This window comes from Ochotona curzoniae, unplaced genomic scaffold (genome assembly GCF_017591425.1).
Source record: "Ochotona curzoniae isolate NIBS_2020 unplaced genomic scaffold, NIBS_Ocur_1.0 patch120, whole genome shotgun sequence".
Taxonomy (NCBI): Eukaryota; Metazoa; Chordata; class Mammalia; order Lagomorpha; family Ochotonidae; genus Ochotona; species Ochotona curzoniae.
In genome coordinates this window covers 638,045-657,141 of record NW_024466663.1, presented here as the reverse complement: position 1 = coordinate 657,141, position 19,097 = coordinate 638,045, and the positions used below count along the sequence as shown (strand labels likewise).

At 36.1% G+C, this 19,097-nt stretch overlaps 1 protein-coding gene across 5 annotated transcripts in view; it reads right to left on the bottom strand.

Annotated features, from left to right (window-relative positions):
• Window positions 1–19,097, bottom strand: part of LOC121166309 (inositol polyphosphate 4-phosphatase type II-like) — a 329,961-nt gene that overhangs the window by 74,422 nt on the left and 236,442 nt on the right. For all 5 annotated transcript variants that reach the window (XM_040995445.1, XM_040995448.1, XM_040995446.1 and 2 more), the window contains one exon: window positions 8,625–8,802. In XM_040995445.1, coding sequence (XP_040851379.1) covers window positions 8,625–8,802 — 178 coding nt within the window. The remainder of the gene's footprint in view (window positions 1–8,624; window positions 8,803–19,097) is intronic.

Sequence of the window (19,097 nt, the reverse complement as noted above, 5' to 3'; positions counted from 1 at the left end):
GCCGTCTAAATGTTAAATATATATACAAAACAATTCATTTAAAATTAAAGCGATAAAAGAATAACTCTATATTCAGAGGCAGAATTCTTTGATTTGTTTCAAATTTGAAATAAACAAAACACACACAATATAAAGAAAGACTATCTTAAATATGAAATATTTCCTAGATTTCTTGATGGCTTTCCAATTCCTTTTCTCATACAACTATTTTAGGAAACACACAAAACTATCCAACAAAAATGAAAATTATTAAAAATTACGTCTCTTTTGATTGATTGCAGATAATCCACTAGTTTCCTGAATTTTGATGGCAGAATACACAGAATAGGTTCATATTAAACCACTATTATTTTTACTAGAAATCTCAACTAAGAAAGCCAAGGCATTTTCTATTTAGAATCTCATTTTCTGTGAAAATAATTTAAACCAATGCCTATCTTCAATACAGGAGAACCCAATAACATAAAGAAATGATTATTAGTTTGGTAATCATCTATATGCAAAGAGAATCAAGTTTATATTGATATTGTATATGCTTTAATTTTTTATATAAAAATATTGCTCTGCTTTGCCATTAGTGCACTGATGTGTTTTCAACATGCCTAAAAGTACAATAGGGCTAACAGAAAGTTACCTGACTTACACATATTATCCACTTAGCCTTAGATTAATTACACCATTACATTTTGCAGTTTGTACAAAACTACAATACTTATCTGTTTGTGAAACTTTCATAGGAATTCATATTTACGCTCATCTTTCCTGACTTATTTTTTGAAGTTTCCTTTTTGACTTGTCACCTGCTCACTGACAATGTGGTAACTGAATCCAATTTACTTTAAATTATCTTATCAAGAGCCTTTTTTCATTGACAATGCAACCCATGCCTTCAGATTACACTGTTATCTTTACAGTCTGGTTGTTAAAATCCACCTCTAACAACTTTCTGTACCAGGTTTATTAACATTTTCCACTGTGAGTCCTTCTAGTTAAGAGGCACTCACCTGAACTCATTTTTACAATATATGAATTCTTAAATCAGGGAAATATGACTTTCCAGCAACTCAAAGATCAAATTTATGGATCAAATTCAGTAGTGTCTAACTGATGATTAGACATCAACTAACTGCATGCATGTACATTAATTCCAAGGATTGATCCTTGCATTATATTGCCATGCAAGTCCCCCTAAAGATCTTTTTCTGCATCCCAGTGGATACTCTCCACAGTATCGTTACTATTTCATTTAAGCTAATATTTGTTTCAAGATGTCATTATAAGGCTATCAAAAGGAGGCTAACCTTGTGGCATACAGCGTTAAGCTGCACCCTGGATGAGTAGATCCTAAATGCTATATCACTTATCCAGCTATGATCTCTGCTCATGCGTCATGAGTGACAGCAGAGGTTGGCCTCTGACACAGGAGGGACACAAGAACGAAGAGTGCTGAGCTCTTGTCCTCATCTTGGTTCGCCCTTTGCCATAATGATCTTTGGAGGAGTGAACCAACAGGTAGATCCCTCTCTGTCAATCTCTCTCAGTGTCACTCTGCCTTTTAAATAAAAAAAAGGTTATAAAAAGAACATAATGAGTAAAATATAAACTCCTGAATCTCAGTCCCGAACAACTGAATCAGAATCATCGCTTTACCAAGTTCCCCTAGGGCACTGTTGGCATTTCTTCATGCCCAATAATGCCCAATATTTCAAATCCAACATCTATTCTCAATCTACCTAATGCCCTTGAATCATGCATCCATCTTTCCACAATCTACAACTTTCCCAGTGTCTACATTATAAACATCCTCCTGGGAAACAGCAAGGATGTCAATTGTTTTAATTTTAACTTTAGGAAACACTATTAAAGTTTGCATATGTCCAAAGTGTTCAAATAATTGTATACTCTCCCAGTAGGATATATGTCCTAAAGCCTCCAATTATATTCTCAGAGACATTTGACTCTTAGCGATTCTACTTAGATTCTCAGTGGCATTTCGTTGTAATTTTCCACTATTCACTGGCAAAAAATGCTGAGCACTTCTTAAAAATAATGCTTTGGCATTCATATAACTTCCTCAGTGAACTATGATTTTAGTACATTGACTCACTGTAATTGGGATTTCTCTGTTAATTCCTGTTTTAAAAAATTTTATATATTCCCGTATGTAGTATAAAAAAGGTTATTGGTTCACTGTCATAGATGTATTTAACAAATACTTTTAAGCAGTTATTCAGTTGAATTTTCTACACTGATGCTAATTCATGAAGAAACTTCCTTTTTAGATTTTTGTATGTTATTACTATGAAGAGAATGGGTTTATGTATTCATAGTGACAGCTCTGAGATCATCCCTGCCTCTTCACTGTGCTCCCTCCTCTCTCTATCAGTTTTGCTAAGTGATAATTTTCATTCATTCAATATTTCCAGACTTAATTTGACCAAATCATAATTTGGAAGAAGTAAAAGGCAAGGCAACCTCAGTCTAAAATCTATCGATTTCACCTTTCATATATGTATGAGGTAAAAATGATACTTTTTACATACGAATATCCAGTTGGTCCAGCATAATACACGGAAAAGACAACTTTTTCTTAATGAATTTCTTTGGTAATTTTGTCTTACAATATCTGAACACACAGGTATGGATCCCATTTGTACATTCTGTAAACCCTTCTGCTGATTATATGTCTATGTTATACTAATGTATAAAAACCGTAAAATATAATAGCAGTGTTTTTGTTGAAACACATGAAAACATGTGTTTCAATCTTCACTTGTTCTTATATGTATCATTTGGCATTCTCTTTATTAAGAAATATCTTCAGGAAGAAATTTATATGAGCAAAGCTCCCTCTGTGTCATTTCCTATTCTGAAAATTTTGATTTTTTGGTAGCCTGGATCTTTCACGCAATATCTTAGCTTTTGTTTGTCTATAACAGTCCTTATCTCAGCTTTATTTCTGAGAGACATCTTCTCTGAGAATGGAACTGTAAATTTGCATTTGGTTTTGCTGTAAGTATTTGAAAATATTCCTTGGGTGTTTTGTGGCACATAATTTGATAAGAGGTCTGTTCTATATAATTTTTTTTTTAGTTTACTTTGTCTTTATTCATGGCAACTTGATTACAATGCATCTATGTCTTTATTCTTTAATTTTTATATTTCTTGAATTATACTGAGGTTATTGTATCAATAGTTTTGTTATATTTAAAAACTGTAACCATAATTCATAAAAAAAAACTATTCCCGTTCCCCTTTTCTTTTGCAGTCTAAAGCATTTATACTAGGATTTTTGAAAAATTTTATAAGCAATTCATGTTCTAATTATATTTTTCAAATTTTTTAGTTTAATTTGAATTGTTTTTAAGCCTATGCCTGCAAGTTCACTCTGAGCCTTTTACAAAAAAAAAAAAAAAACCCTAGACAGCAAGATGTAGAATCAAAATTTTTGCCATTCAGTATACTATATAAAAGCATGCAGTGAAAGCAGGAAAACATGACACATAATTGATGTACTGTTGATTCCATACAATATATAGTGTGCAAAAATTTAAGTTTTAATCTGAATTCTATTTGCTTGTTCAGGTCCTGGCTGCTCACTTCCCAATCCAACTCCCTGTCAATGTGCCTATGAGGGAAAAAAAGGATGGCCTGCTTGGCCGCTGACACCACGTAGAAGACCCAGCTATAATTGCATGTTTATAGCTTTGGCTTGATCTAGTCCTGGCTACTGTGGTCATTTTAGGGAATGAATCAGCCTTCTTTCCAGTGTTCTGTCTCTGTAACTTTACAATTCAAAACAATGAATCTGAAAAGAAAAAAATCAACTCTGGAACTTCTCTTCATCTAAACCACTTATTACAAAGTACTCATTAAACTTCTTAGTTTCGTCAACCATAAAAGAAAACGAAATTCCTTATATTCATTAAGTTATTCCCTTTCTGCTGGAATTTGAATGTACACAGGAGAGGTTGCAATGAAAACCAATCAGAAATCCATTCTCAAGAGTTTTAATTTAGCATATTGTCCTATCTTCCTGGCACTGTTATTACAGAAAATAAAAGGTCGTTAAGGAAATGCTGACTTTTGGGAAGAAATATATCTCATTTTGCTTTGAATATAATAGATTAGCTTGGTATAGGATATTAAAGAATGAAAAACATTTGCAATTGGAAGCTGTGATTTTTCTCAAATATACCTAGAGCTTCCTTCAACATTTATAAGATTTTTTTAAGAAAATACCAGTAATAATATTATAACAGCCATATTTTAAAATTCTTCTATTACAAAATTTAAGGGCCATGCCTATGCAGTGTTTGTTATATAGCATCAAGCATATAATTCAGTTCTCTGCTTGACAGTGCCTTCTGAGGAGCATGATAAGGATGGCTTGCTAAGCAACATTTCTACATCCATTTGAAATGGCCAAAGCAATGGGGATTTCAGCAAGGAGAGCTCCCTGTGCATTATGACTACTTAGGCATTTGTTTTTCTTATTTCTGCTTCAGTTTCTTTACATCACACTCTTCCCTGAGCTTTTCTCTTTCTCTTCCTATCCCTTCACTTCTAATCCATTGCCTTTCCATTCCTTCCCTTCCCTTGTCATTGTGTAATAGCATATCTTGAAACAGAGGACAGAAACTGCATTTTTACCTGACCCTTTTCTAATCCTTGTACATCTTATACTAAAATTTTCACTTAGCATTTTTTAATTGGGGTTATTTAGATAAACTCTGAATTTTTACCATGTTAGAATCTGGTATTATAAGTGAATGATTTCTTCATTATTTTCACAAACTAGCCATTAGAGTATTTACTAGAAACTTTTAATTTATAATTCAGTTTACCTTAGTTGGTGTACCGTAGGGCATGAAAACAATGTAGAAAATATTTTTATAAGTATTAATGTGAAATTTCAGCTTTGTTGTTTCCAACTCACTCCCTTGTTTCCTCAGTTCTTTGTCTAAGCATCCATCATGGCACTCAAGACATACCGTGTTGAAATTCACAGATACATAAAGAGTATGTTTATGCACACATTTTTAATCCAGATGTTCATATAATTGGGAAGGTTCAACCATGAAAATAAAGTTGTCTAGCTCATAGAATTATGAAAAGTGAAGACCTTATAAGAGCGCTACAAAGTAATTAACCGTCAGATAAATGCTAACTATTATCACCAAGATCATTATCATTATTATCATAGCTATTACCATCAAAAACCTTAGTTACTCAGGAATAAGATACCTGGGACTTATTTCATTCCAGTTCTTTTGTGTCATGCCCAGACTCTACCAAGCAGTTTAAATTCAAGAAATATTTTACTTTTTATAAATACTGATGTTTGTTTATTTTAGGAAAATGGATGCTTACAGGGCTTGACTTTTGTATGACAACATTAGCTGTAAGTCTTGGTTCCAAGTAGCAGCATAGAGGATGGGAACTGCTCATGGATCTATAAATATCTGTGAGTCTGAAACCCTGAATATGCTTCCTTAACAACCTCGATTTCCCTGGTACTTTTTGCTTTTCTGCACAATCTGGGCATATGTTTAGTTGAAATTGATTCTGTTATTCTCATCTCCATGTTTGATGGCTTACTTTGGAAAAAACTCTCATCTCTTCACAGAAAAGTCCAAGACTTCTCTCCACATCCTTCCTCAGCCTTTCTGCCTATCCCATCTTACTTAACTGAAATCTAGTGGTCAAAGGCTATAAAATATCACTGTTTCCCAGTAAGTCTGAATGTGGATAATTTCTGTTATTCTTGTAAAGATCAACTGATGAATTCCTCAAAGAGAAATCAGTTTCCAAATATACCAATTCAGAGTTAGTACATGACATTGAAAGAGAAGATAACAGGACGCAATGCAGAACAAACAAGACTACAGAACTAGAGCAAAAAATGATTACTAAGAATGTTGAAATTATACCTGAGATTCAGCGTAGATTAGTAGACTTTTAGCTGTTTTCCACAAAACAGTAAAAATGGGTGTCTAAAATGACGATTATGTGATTTTTTCTCACTATAGAATTCATTTTATTAAGTAAACATAGCTTATATTATGTATATTTAAATATATACAATAAATTTAATTAGAGAAAATGAGTTTTTTTTTAATATAATTTTATTTCCTAATTCATGTTGTGCAAAATTCATGAAACTAAAAGAAAAAAATGTTTAAGCCTGCAGGGCTGGTTCAGTGGCATAGTAGGCTAATCCTCCACTTCTCAAGGGCCAGAATCCCATATGGGCACTGGTTTGAGTGCCAGCTGCTCCAGTTCCAATTCAGCTAATTTTGTATGACCTGGGAAAGCAGCAGAGGATGAACCAAGGTCTTGAGCCATGCATCCACCGGAAGGCCCAGAGAAGCTCCCGGGTCAAGCTTCAAATTAGCTTAACTCTAGCAATCCCAACAGTTTGGGAAGTGACCCAGTGAATGAAGGATTTCTCTCTGTCTCTTTCTCTCTCTCTCTCCTCTTTCTCTCCCCCTCCCCACCCCCGGCTTTCAAGTAAAATAATTAAGTGTTTTTAATAAAGAAAAAATATTTAAGCCTAAATATTGCTAATATTTAACCGTGACTTAAGATATCTCTACAAGTATTTTACTTAAATGCAGAATTCTTGAAGTGTGTTATAAGCTATGGGCAACGTTGAGTCTTCACACGCTATGCAAAACTGTTAACTGAGGCAATTCTTTTAAGTTCCAGGAATGCATTCATGAAACAATACAAATTTAACTTTAAAAAAAAGTCCTCTTGGTTTCAAGGATTGAGATTTATGAGGAGACAAAGCTTGTCTGCTCAGTAGAAAACACTGCGGGGTTTGGGCAGTCATGGCGAAGCTGGATTAAAGGAGCAGAAAGCTGCCGCCTCAACCATTGCAGCAAGATGTAAATGATGTATGAAATGACGAATCCCTGTCCAACACTCAGGAAGAATATAAATACTGCACTGTAATCACTGCAGTGCTGGCAATTTGCTAAAATGTTCTGCTTAGGTGATCCCAGAAAAATCTCACCTCATATAGAAATCCTAGAAAGAAATATGCCAAAATGAAATTTTACTATTTCACTCTACATAACAATCACTCATTTTCTTCTCACCCCCCCCGCCCCCAGCCTCTAAGGACATTTTTTGGCCTATAGAATATTTTTAGATTACTAAGAAATTGGTGCACCATAATTTTAAATAATAAATAAATAAATAAATAAATGTCAGAACACATGAATTACAATAGATATCAAAATTAAATTCCATTTTAAAGCTAGCCAGTTCCAGTTGTAACCCAGGTTTTGTTCCAATTCTAGGCTTTACTCTAGGTGGATGACTTGGCAAATTTTTCTTAAAATTCTATGGCCTTAGGCATTTTCTCTGTGTATGATCCATTTTTGTGAAGTTGAAATGGACATAAGATGAGAAATCACTTGCCATGACACAAAAGAGCTCCTTGTGAATGGTGGGTACATATTTTGCTCCCTTTTCATAGTGGAGACACTTCTTTCTGGGATATAAAGAAAGTTGTATTTCAATCTGGATGTCTTAAGTTAGGGGATTCTCCTTTTAACTTATGAGAAAGCTCACTTGATGCTTCTGAAGATTTGATATTTAATTTTTAATGAAAAGAGATACTGACTTTCGGTTATAAGGAAAGTGTACAATATAAACCAATAAGTAGAAAAAACACAAGGTATTGTGACCATAAATTATTACCTCAGAATTAAAAGTACACATATATACACTTCCCCTATTGTTAAGAATCTGCTCCTCAAAGAGATGAAGCACCACACAGATTCAAAGGCTAAAGTCACAATATGAACTTTTTTTTAATCTATTTGTTCAAGGACATATTTAATAAATGTGTCCCATAATGAATCGCCAGGTGTTCTCAGAATGCAGAGGTGAAGGATGAAAACATTGGAATTAGCCTCTAGGACACCTGCTTTATACAATTAAAATGAAGCTGTCATTTTCTTGGCCCATCATGGTTCTCTCTGCATCACACTCATCCTATAATTATTATACAAGATGAGACCAAGCATCAACCACAGACCAGACTTCTTTTCCTTTTAGAAACAGGCACATTTGGAAAAATGAAGATTTAAATTCCACTAGATTCCAAATACTAACTAATACTTTCAGGACTCTTTGGAATCTTCTCCTAGTAGATGATGATATACCAGAAAACATACTGAGGCAGAAGACTTGCCCTATGCCACTAACAGCAATCCACACAAAAGTTCTGCCTTCACACAAAGGACTTCTTCCTCAAATGTGAGGCTTTGTACACAGAGAAACTAGATCATCATCAGAGGAAAAGCCATCTTCAAACATCCAATTTATTCAATAAATAAAGAAAACCAAGGATGTCAAAGTAAAGAAAAAACACATGCATCAAGAAATAATAGGTTTAACTTCCTGCTAAGAAGAAAAACTGATGTTCAGTAGCATCTTAAAAATATGAGGTAAATTCATTTTGATCCAGAAGCAGTATTTTGAAGGTTACTTTTAACTTCTTCTATTTTACGTTTACCAATATAGTGAAATATAACATATGCTGAAAGCAACACCAGTAGGTATTGAATACTTCATTTTGCCTACTGTGGTGATGATTCGGCTCTTACTTGTTCTGCAAGCATTTTTAAAGAATTCTTCAAGCTGTCTGGAGAACGCTGGCTCGCAGAACTAAGCAGTCGGTCCGCATGGGTTGCTATTAGAGGCTGCAGCTGATTGATGTTGCTCAGAACTTCTTTTGCTTTGGCTGTGTTTTCGGGTGAGTAGTAAATAAACTGGTATCCAGTACTGCAACAACAAAGATAATGACAGGTTACACATACTCACGCAAATAAAGAACCTGTAACCCTTGACACAGCAGGTTAAACAATAAACACAGCCTCAAATACATCATGTCCTATTTAACAGATAAGAACTGTTCCAAGACAGGTTTACAACACCCTAAAAAGTTTTAGCAAAGTACATTTTAGGACTAGGCAGGATAATCCAGTTCTTTTTTTCAAAGAGTCTATATATCTAGAACAATTATATTGAACCTATTAACATGTTTATTAATGAATAATAAACATGAATAATAGAATAATAAAATGAATAATAGAGACAGAAAAGGGTGAGCTGTTATATTTGAGTTAATCTCAATGTAAATATTGTCTTTCCACTTGTTAGCTGGATGACAATGTACATCCTGCAGCTTCATTATTAAGTAAGTGGGAGTAATTGTGGAAATAATTCTAGAAGGCAGGTAAGATTAGAGATCACTCATATAAAATGATCTAATATACTGACCTTCCCATGATAATTGGGAAGATGGGGTTGGAAATGGTGGCTAATATTATCAGCAAATAAATGGAGATAAAATAAATCCCAAGTGGCCACATGGATGATTTTATTGTATAAGAAAACACAGCTAAAATTTCCATTGTTTCCTGTACCTCTTGTTCTTGTGGTATATGATCTGACTTTGAAAATGCAGCTAAATTGTTTATTAAATGAAGATTATCAACTCATCATTACTGAGAAACTTATTGAGTATGTTATGAAAAAATTCATAGAGTAAAGCAAAAATGATTAGCTTCCTTAGGAAGGATGAAAGAAGCATTCTAGCAAAGAAAAAAAGACACAGAGATAACACTGGCCACTCAGAAGAGATGATGGCTAATGCGTTTGCATGGTCGGTATGACTTTGCTCACATCCATATACACTCAACTGTCAAAGCACTTGTTGCTTGTACCTTGCAGATTATGCTGAGTATTGATTGAACATTTCTACCATATTTAATGGCTAAGTTATTTAAATTATCACATTCTTTTATTTGGTGAAATTAGAGGCCAACAAGAAAAATAAATATCTAGGAAGCAAATCCCTCTTCCTTCTTTTATACTAAAGATGCTTTTCAAGGGAAACTATCAGGCTCTTTCAGGAGATATTATTTTGCAACCATACAATGAGTGCCTTTCATAATTTACTGATTTTATTTTTGTTGTCATAAGATGATTAAAACACATGTCCTTGGATGCTTGAATTATTTAGAAGATAGAGCTAGACGCCATTGGGGGTTACATGTTCATGAGAGCTAAGAAACACATTGTTAATCTGATTTACTCTCAGTTTCTTAATTGTAGCTGCTTAAGAGGACAAAAGAAGTTGAAACATTTTACTTATATTTTGATGCAAATTAAGGTGAATGAGAAATCACAAGCAAGAGGAGGAAGAAAGAAAGAAAAAGGAAAGGATATCTCTTCATGAGGTGAGCACCTCTTACAGAAGCATACCAAAATCTAGACAACAGAAATCACACTCTGAAGTGTCCCTTTGTTCCTTTGTGCCAGACTGGGTAGTTCAGCCCAGGATAGTTTTAGTAGATCAAACCAATCTGTGACATTTTTTGCAGGAGATGATTATTTAAAGGTATTTATGAGTCATCAAAAAGTGGACAACTTTTGCTCTCCAGCAGCTATCAGCAGATATGGTGGCTCTTCCCTGATCTTCCTTCCTTGGTCTGTGCCTGTGATGTGAGCAGCACCTTGCTTGTGTGCTGGTAGGGGTACCGATAGGCCTACTTTGTGGCTGGGTCCCTGGCACACAAGAATGCTTGGTCACGTGTGGCCTCTGTCACGTTCTCCACATGGCCCTCTGAGTGTGTCACCACTGCTTTCTCATTTACTCAATCCTACTCATTCTCTGTGATGCCTATCATTACTGCCTTCCTTCTTTACCTCATCTCATTCTTTCTTGGCCATTCTTTGTTACTTTATTCCTGACTATGACCTATGATCATTATCTTTTATACCTAGTTTTTAAAGTCCAGATCCTCTTATATTTTACTCTATTAGGTATATTTCAGAGATTTATGACTCATGTGTTAAGTGGTGCCCAAATTTGAATGGCATAAAATTCACTTACATATGAAGACAAAGCCTGTATGCTCACATTTTTTTAAAAAGGTGGGTTCCTTGGCAATACCAGGAAATTCTGCTTCAATAGGTTTAGTATTTGTAGTAAGCAGCTGAAGATCTCTGGATTATAATGGACAACTGAGCATCTTTAGAGTCACTGCTACCCCTGCCTTGACTCTGACAGCCCCTCAAAATTCTTAAACATCCTGCATAATGTGTATAAAACTTACCCTTAAGGTGATCTAATTTTTGTAGGGCAAGATATGAAGGATTTCATAGGGAAACAATGTAAAGATTATTGAGGGTAACATTTTTTGAAATTCGTCCTTACCAGAAATTTTCAAAGCACATCATGGGAAATATGCATTATTCAACAAATGTGGATATGTTCTAAAAATGCTGGCCTCCAAATACGCTTACAATTAGTTCAGTTTAAATGATTTTTAAAAAACAAATCACTTCTTTTATAAGCTACGTTTACATTTCCTCTTTATATTCTTTATCAATTGTGTTGGCTTCTTTTTCATAGTTTTGTTTGGCCAATATTTTTCATCATTCTGTCATCTTATCCCCCCTAACGGATTTCCTCTCCACCCATAATACATCACAGGACCCAATCTTAACCCCTGCCTCCTGCAGCTCAGTCAGTCTCCTTTGGAACAGTCATATATTAGACACTGGTTGTGTGCATGAAGTCTTAATGATGAACACCTTCCCTAGTGAGCCTGAAAGATTGATTTTCCTCAATAAAACCAACGTTGGTATCCATGAAATAGTATGGCATGGGAAAAGATATCACCATCCATAAAATAATTTTAAGTATACATAAATTTTATCTAACTTTTCAGTGCCTTACTCTTTAAACATGTCATATTCTAATAATTATAGCTTCTTAAATGGAAAGCTATGCATATAATTTAATTATCTAGATAAGAGGAATGCAGCTAAACACTATTTTATAGTGATATGAAACTGAGTCCACTAGGATCAGCTATCAGTCAGATAAGCCACAAGACAAAACATTGGATAAAACGTACTTTGCAAGATATTAATAACATGTAAACCATTTGTAATCAAAACTAGAATTTGTTTTGCATTTTCTATTGATATTATGATTGATTAAAGTACACATATTTACAAAAATGTATGTACTTTATATACTAAAATAATTTGGTTTAAAAATGATAATTTAACATAGAATATAGTGATTTTTCTTATTTTTACAGATTCCATATTTTAAAGATGTAAAGAAAGTTAAGACACAGTGAAACATTTTCTTTAATTGAATTTGCACCTAATTAAGACAAGGATTTCCATATTATTAAGTGTATGGTAAGCCTCTGATCTTTGTGTTACATCTTTGCTATTTCTCTAATTTTTGTCCTGGAAGATCCCAGGACTCAGTGATTGGAACTCTTTTTCTTATAATTTTCATGTTTCTCCTATATAGTGTCTTTTAATCTCTGGTCTTAAATACTTCATCAGTACCCATAATTTTCAAGTTTATATCACTAGCCTAGTCTTTTTCCCATATTTCCAATAAGCAAGAGATATCCTCCTGAGAGCCACAAGTTAACAAGTCCTAAAGCAAGCTCCTGCCCTGTCCTGGTTCTCAATAACCAGTTCTTCAGTAAGCCACCACAACCTTGCTTTATAGAAAGTCTATTTAATAATGTCTATAACTCTTCTCTTCATCTCCTACTCTTTGCCAAAGTTTCAGAAAACCTTCCTTTCATCCAAACTAACTCAGAGACTATCAACTTATTTTCACTGTCCTTTCAACCAACCATCCTGGTATAAGCACCGTCATTTTTTTAAAAAAAAATTTTTAATTATTTTTTAATTATATCATTGACAATCTTTACATAGTTAATTAGGGTAAAAAGGTTCAAGGGCTATAGGAAAGTGGGTAAGACTATTATTTCCATATTGTTTCCTTCATATTTAAAGGGGAATATTGAGGGAGAAGGCCCACCCAATTTCCCACCCACCCCAGGTCCTGGATACAGGACATGTTCTGAGGTTCTTGCTCAAGTGGTTTTGATAGTTCACCAGTTATGAATCGCTGCCAATCTTGTCACTCCAAGCACTATGAGGTCGCTGAAGAATCCACTGATTGACATAGTCCATCATAGAGTCTCTGTTTGCCCTGTATTTCGCTGCCAACAAATAGCTGAGGTGGTTGATTGACTTGTTGTCTTCTGTCTTTTCTTGGTTAGGGTTCAGAGTTCAGCATTTTGATTGAGGAGATCTCCAAAGAAACTTTGCCTGAGGTGTTCCCAGACCAGATTCTTGTATGTACTAACAAGTACAGGGCTCAGCACAGTCCATTGCCCCAATCAGTTGGTGGTTGCAATCGCTGGGTTGGTTCGGTTTTCAGCCCTGACTTCCACTGGAACCAATGGGTGTTGCAGTCCAGCCTGGTTCTGCCCAGCATACACTCGGCCCTCACATAAACCAGTGGTAGCTAGTTGGAGAGACCCACAATAACCTCCAGCAGGCCTGCTCCCTACCCTGGTTTGCCAGTACGTGCAACAGACTAGTCCAGTCTGTCCAATCTGTCCCACACCCCATTTGGCTCTCATACATGCCAATGGGTATTAAAGCTTTGTTCCATCTAACCAGCTCCACTATGCAGCCCACACAGATGCTGTTGGGTGTCTGTCTAGCCACCCCAGCCCCTGTCCTAGTTTTCGTGCCCTCCAGTGGAAGTGGTAACCCAAGAGGGAGGAGCCCACTATTTCCCTCCCAGGCCTCTCTCACTCCTGGATTATGCACTCTCCAGGTAGTTCTGTAGTTTGACTTGACAGAATTAGCCCCCAGTGCCAGCTTCTGCCAGCTGATGTTGCCGCTAAGCCAAACAACTCTCACGCACTCTAATTTTGTTTGCATCAGTAGGAATAATCAGCCCAGCCTGGCTTTTCCCTGATCTAGTTCACATGAGGCGCACAAGTGTTGTGGCCCTCCTTAGTCTGGTCTGTCCCCATCCCAGTACATAAGCACCATCATTTTCTATTGCTGTAATCTATACTGTGTGTTCCCTACCACTGTCCTTACACTTACATATTTGGGATAAGTATTCACTAACATTTGAGACTGCTTCTTAAGGTTTGACGAAGCTAGAGGACAGGTAAGTGAGAAAAATGAAGCAGTTCTGATTAGTCCCCTCTATACTTCTGATGGAAAGAAGACCATCCCTCAGGATTATGGTTATCAATTGTACCTTTTATCCCCATGTACTGCTTCCTCCACTCCTTAATTCTCGTGTTCACATAAGCTACCAGTTTGGGCAGTAGAGTTTTTGGGAAATGGAAGTTCAGGCAATAAATAGGCAAGGAGGAAAAAAGGTAAGAAAAACACAGGGGAAGTGAAGTGGTCCTTTGGCAGAGTGTTAAAATCACTGCTTAGGATGCCTGCTTCCCTTTCTCTCTACTTTAATCCCACTTTTTACTGTTGTGCACTCAGAGAGGATGCAAATGATGGCTCAAGGACTTGAGTTCTGGACACCCACATGGGAGATCTGCATTGACTTCCAGATTTCTCTTAGCATCTGCCCAGCTCAGTCCTAGCTGTTGCAGCATTAGGTCAGTAAAGCAGTGATTAGATCTCTCTTTCTCTCTCTGCCATTGAAATAAAATGAAAATAGAGGAGAAGAAACATGGGCAGATCAGCAAAGCATTCTTTCAGGTACTGTGTCTGCTTATATGCCAGAGTTCAGCTTCCCAAGACAATCTATTTGCATATTTGTTTTCAAAACAAGCACTACTTATATACTTTAAAAAGGAAACTCTGGAATCCAGGGGGAGAGATAACCATGCATTCAGCTCTAGCTGCAAAGAAACACGGGTGGATAATAAAATGAAAATTTACACCTTAGTGCACTTGAATGTAGCCTTCTGGCTTCACAGGGCTTAACAATATGCTTCACAAAATTGTAGAAGGCAAAATCATACCCCTCTGCTTCCCCAGAAAATACATTCAGTGTTCTCTTTGAAGTGAGTCTTAGAGAAAAGAATGGCAAGAAAAACATTTGTTTTATTTATCTCCCATGGGTTTCACTTAGATAATTAAATGAATAACATGATCTGGGCTTAAACTGATGTTTATTTTCAAAAACTTTTAAAAAATCTTGGTTTCATGGGCATTTTAAAATCAGAGTGGTCTGATCAAAGCTCGATTCTGCCACTTGTTAGCTTTGTGACAAGTGATGCTAATTATGTGAGAATTGTCCTCTAAACTTCATTTTGCTTAAACTCACTTTTCTCTAAGAAAATATATATAAATGCTCTGATCATATTGGATCTCACCATCTTTTGTAAGCTTTCAACGGAATTTAATTTTTCTCTGTGCATTTGATGTGGTATCATTCCTGCCCAAATAATTTTCTAATCACCGTAAATCACCTTGATGCCAACAAAGTCTGATGCTCTTTTACTTACTCCAGTGCACTGTTCTGATTTGTCCTTGATTTTGACATTTTTCTTCACCAGCATAAAATGATTTGTTGATTTGCATTTCTACGCAGTCTGGCTTTTACTTTACAAATCTGAATGGATTAATATCCAAGTTAAGTTCCATAGATTCCCTTCAATCTCTACCACTTCTCAGGAACTCTCTGGATCAAATCAATGTATACATCAACCAAAGTATCCAGTTACACAAGTACTAGAAGAGAAACCATTCCCAAATATATTGCAAAATGGATATTTACCATGATTATGTGTTAAATATTGGTTGTACGACATACAATTCTGTGTTTTCTATTTAAAAAACTCACTGAATTATGCAAGTACAAAGTCACTTTTACAGTACTTTTTTAATTTTAAGAAACAAGTATATTTTCCTTGTTAATGATGCATTAATAAACACTAGCACTTTAATATTAGTCAAATAGCTGTTTTTAAAACCTACAAATTCAGGCCCGGCAGCGTGGCCGTAGGCCTTGAATGCACCGGGATCCCATATGGGTGCCAGTTCTAATCTCAGCAGCTCCACTTCCCATCCAGCTCCCTGCTTGTGGCCTGGGAAAGCAGTCAAGAATGGCCCAAAAGGCTTGGGACCCTGCACCCACATGGGAGACCTGGAAGAGGTTCCTGATTCCCAGCTTTGGATTGGCACAGCTCTGGCCAATCTTCGGCGAATCATCGGACGGAAGATCTTCCTCTCTGTCTCTCCTCCTCTCTGTATATCTGACTTTGTAATAAAAATACATCTTTTTTTTTTTATTGTTGTTGACATTGTATTATGTGGTACATCTTAAAAAAAAAAAACCTACAATTCCTTTCCACATGTGCTGCAATGTTTCTGCTCTGTTTACCAATGCCATCACAGGTGCCCATTGCAGTCACCTAATTCAGTCTCATTGATCTGCCCTCTTTCCTTTGCCCCATTGGCCCTCAATCCTCTCATTTCACTCCTTTTCATACTAATTCATTCAGCAAACACTTGTCAAATAAGTCTATTCTTTTTCCCAGAAAATGTACAATCTAGAAGGAGGTTAGGACACTTCAGACTTAAACCAGACACAACATGGCTAAGGAACAGGAGAACGCTTCCAGGCAGATTAGGGTTTGACACTATCCCCTATATTCACAGGTAATGAGCTCCACGACAGAGAGCAGTCTGAGGAGGTGAGTAACAGGAAAAGACAAAGTTGGGGCCAGCTCACATATGGATGTGGCAGGCTGCTCTTCTGCAAGGACTTGTGTCCTTCAGTCTCAGATGTGTGTAGCCAACAGCAACCTCAGCACTGAAATTTGCCTAAACATAGTCTTTGAGCGTCTTCACTTTTTTTCTTTTTACTATTTTTTCTTAAAATTATTTTATTTTTATTGGAAAGGCAGATATACAGAGAGGAGAGACAGAGAGGAAGATCTTCCGTCTGATGATTCACTCCCCAAGTGAGCGCAATGGCCAGTACTGCACCGATCCGAAGCCAGCAACCAGGTGTCCCACACGGGTGCAGGGTCCCAAAGCTTTGGGCCATCCTCAACTGCTTTCCCAGGCCACAGGCAGGGAGCTGCATGGGAAGCTGGGCTGCCAGGATTCGAACTGGCGCCCATATGGGATCTCAGGCGTTCAAGGTGAGGACCTTAACCACTGTGCCATCGTGCCGGGCCCTCTTTTTAATATTTTAAAAACAAATATTGAATGAGTGGCATGATGCAATCTCATAGTTTTCTGTTCTGACCTGCCCAGGCAGATGTGATCACTTTGCTTATGGGATCTTCTCTATATACATTATTCACCTATCAGTTATTTAGCATGCTCACGCCATCAGATTGACTACTGCTGCTTTAGTGCTTAGGTTCAAGCAAGATTCATTTTTACCAAGTAATGACCCCAAATGCAAGAATTGTAATACTGGTAATTTTATTACAATATATTGTTAGAAATGTTCTATTTTACCATTAGTTGTTATTAATCCTTCAATATCTCTAATTTGTAAATAAAATTTATTATAGATATACATGTAAAGACATATAGATGTGTATGTAAAGTAGATAAGATAATACTTAGAGGGTTTAGTACTATTTACAGTTTCAGGTCACCCAAATACGTTCTTGGAACATATAGTCAACAAATAAAGCTGGCTACTATGCATTATGCACTTTGGATTTTATTCATCAGTCAACAGCAAGCTAAGAAACACAATTTTGAAATCAGAAGACTATATATACTTTGTTGGAAATACTACTCCAATCACAGTGAGGAACGTGGTTTTTCAGAGATTCAATCTGCAAGCAAATTCTAAAAGCAAATATTGAAATCGAATTCAATATTGAATCTGAATTAGAAGTTCAGCAGTGGACTAGTTAAGAGAAAATGGATTTGTGGGTCAGGATTTCCTAAACCCACAGCTCACTACAGGAATTGGTACGTTCTGGACAAACTGGAAGTTACAACTGAATATTTTCCCTTCCATTTTAGTTTTAATTTTATGATACAATTCCATATGCTCTGGGATTTCTCTTACTCTCTCCCCAAATTTGCTCCCCCCCAGTTGATTTACCCCATAGTATTACAATGGTATGGACCTTCCTAAGCACTCGAAGGTTCATCTTCTGCTATTTAAGTGTATCTTGACATTGCAGGTACAAAGTTAGTGATCTTTCACTTAGTTTTTAAAGATGAAAGAAAGAAAGAATTGTCAAGATTCCAAACTATTGAGGAAATGGCCGTGCTGTTTATTAAAAGAAAGAACTCTCTGTGTGAGCATTTGGTATGATGGTGAATATTCCACTTGCAATGCTTTCATTCCTTATCAGAATATTTAGATTTGAGTCCCAAAGCTTCTTTTAATTTCAGCTTCTTGCTAGGGTGCATGCAAACAGAAAAAAGCCAAGTTGGTGATATACCAGTTACAGAGGAAATCCAGAACAGGTTCCTGGCACCTGACTTCCAAGTTTGGCCTAACACAAACCTGCCAGTTGTGGGCATCTGGGGAATGAATAAATGATTGAGAGATCGCCATCCTTCTCTCTACCCCCAATTTTCAAATAAAAGGAGAATTTTAAAAGAAAAGGAAATCCTTTCAAGAGGCAAACTTGAGGGTCAAAAAGATGGGAAAATATATGTTCATTTTGAAATGTATTAAAAATAACATTTAAAGGCATTTAAAGGCCATATCTGAGAGTTTGTGCAAAACAGAATGAAAAGTTGATGGAGGGTGGGCATTTGGTCTAGAAGTTAAGACTTCCACACCCCATACCGGAATCCTTGGCATTGAGTTACAGCTTCCTTGAGATACACACTAAAGCGAGCCACAAAGGAGGTCTCAAGCAGCTGAGTTCCTGACAGAAACATGGAAAAAGTGGAATGAATTCCTGGCTCCTGCCTCTTCCCGTTCTCTGTTTCTCACTCCCTCTCTCTATTTCTGTATCCAAACTATTGTTTTAAAAGATAGGGCAATGCAGGAGCTTCTTATTTGTGTAATTTTATTTTGGGATCTTATTGCACAATATTTACTTACACCAATGTGTTTAAATGCTTTTCCTAAATTCTCTTCTAGAAATGTTATAGTTTTAGCTCTTACACTTATGTATTAAATCAATCTTGTGTTGATTTTTTTAAAAAAAAATTATTATTCATTTGAAAGGTACAGGGATAAAGAGATAAAGGGAAAGAGACAGAGACAACAGCAGGTGGGGAGATGGGAAGAGAGAGATATGAGACATCTTCCATCC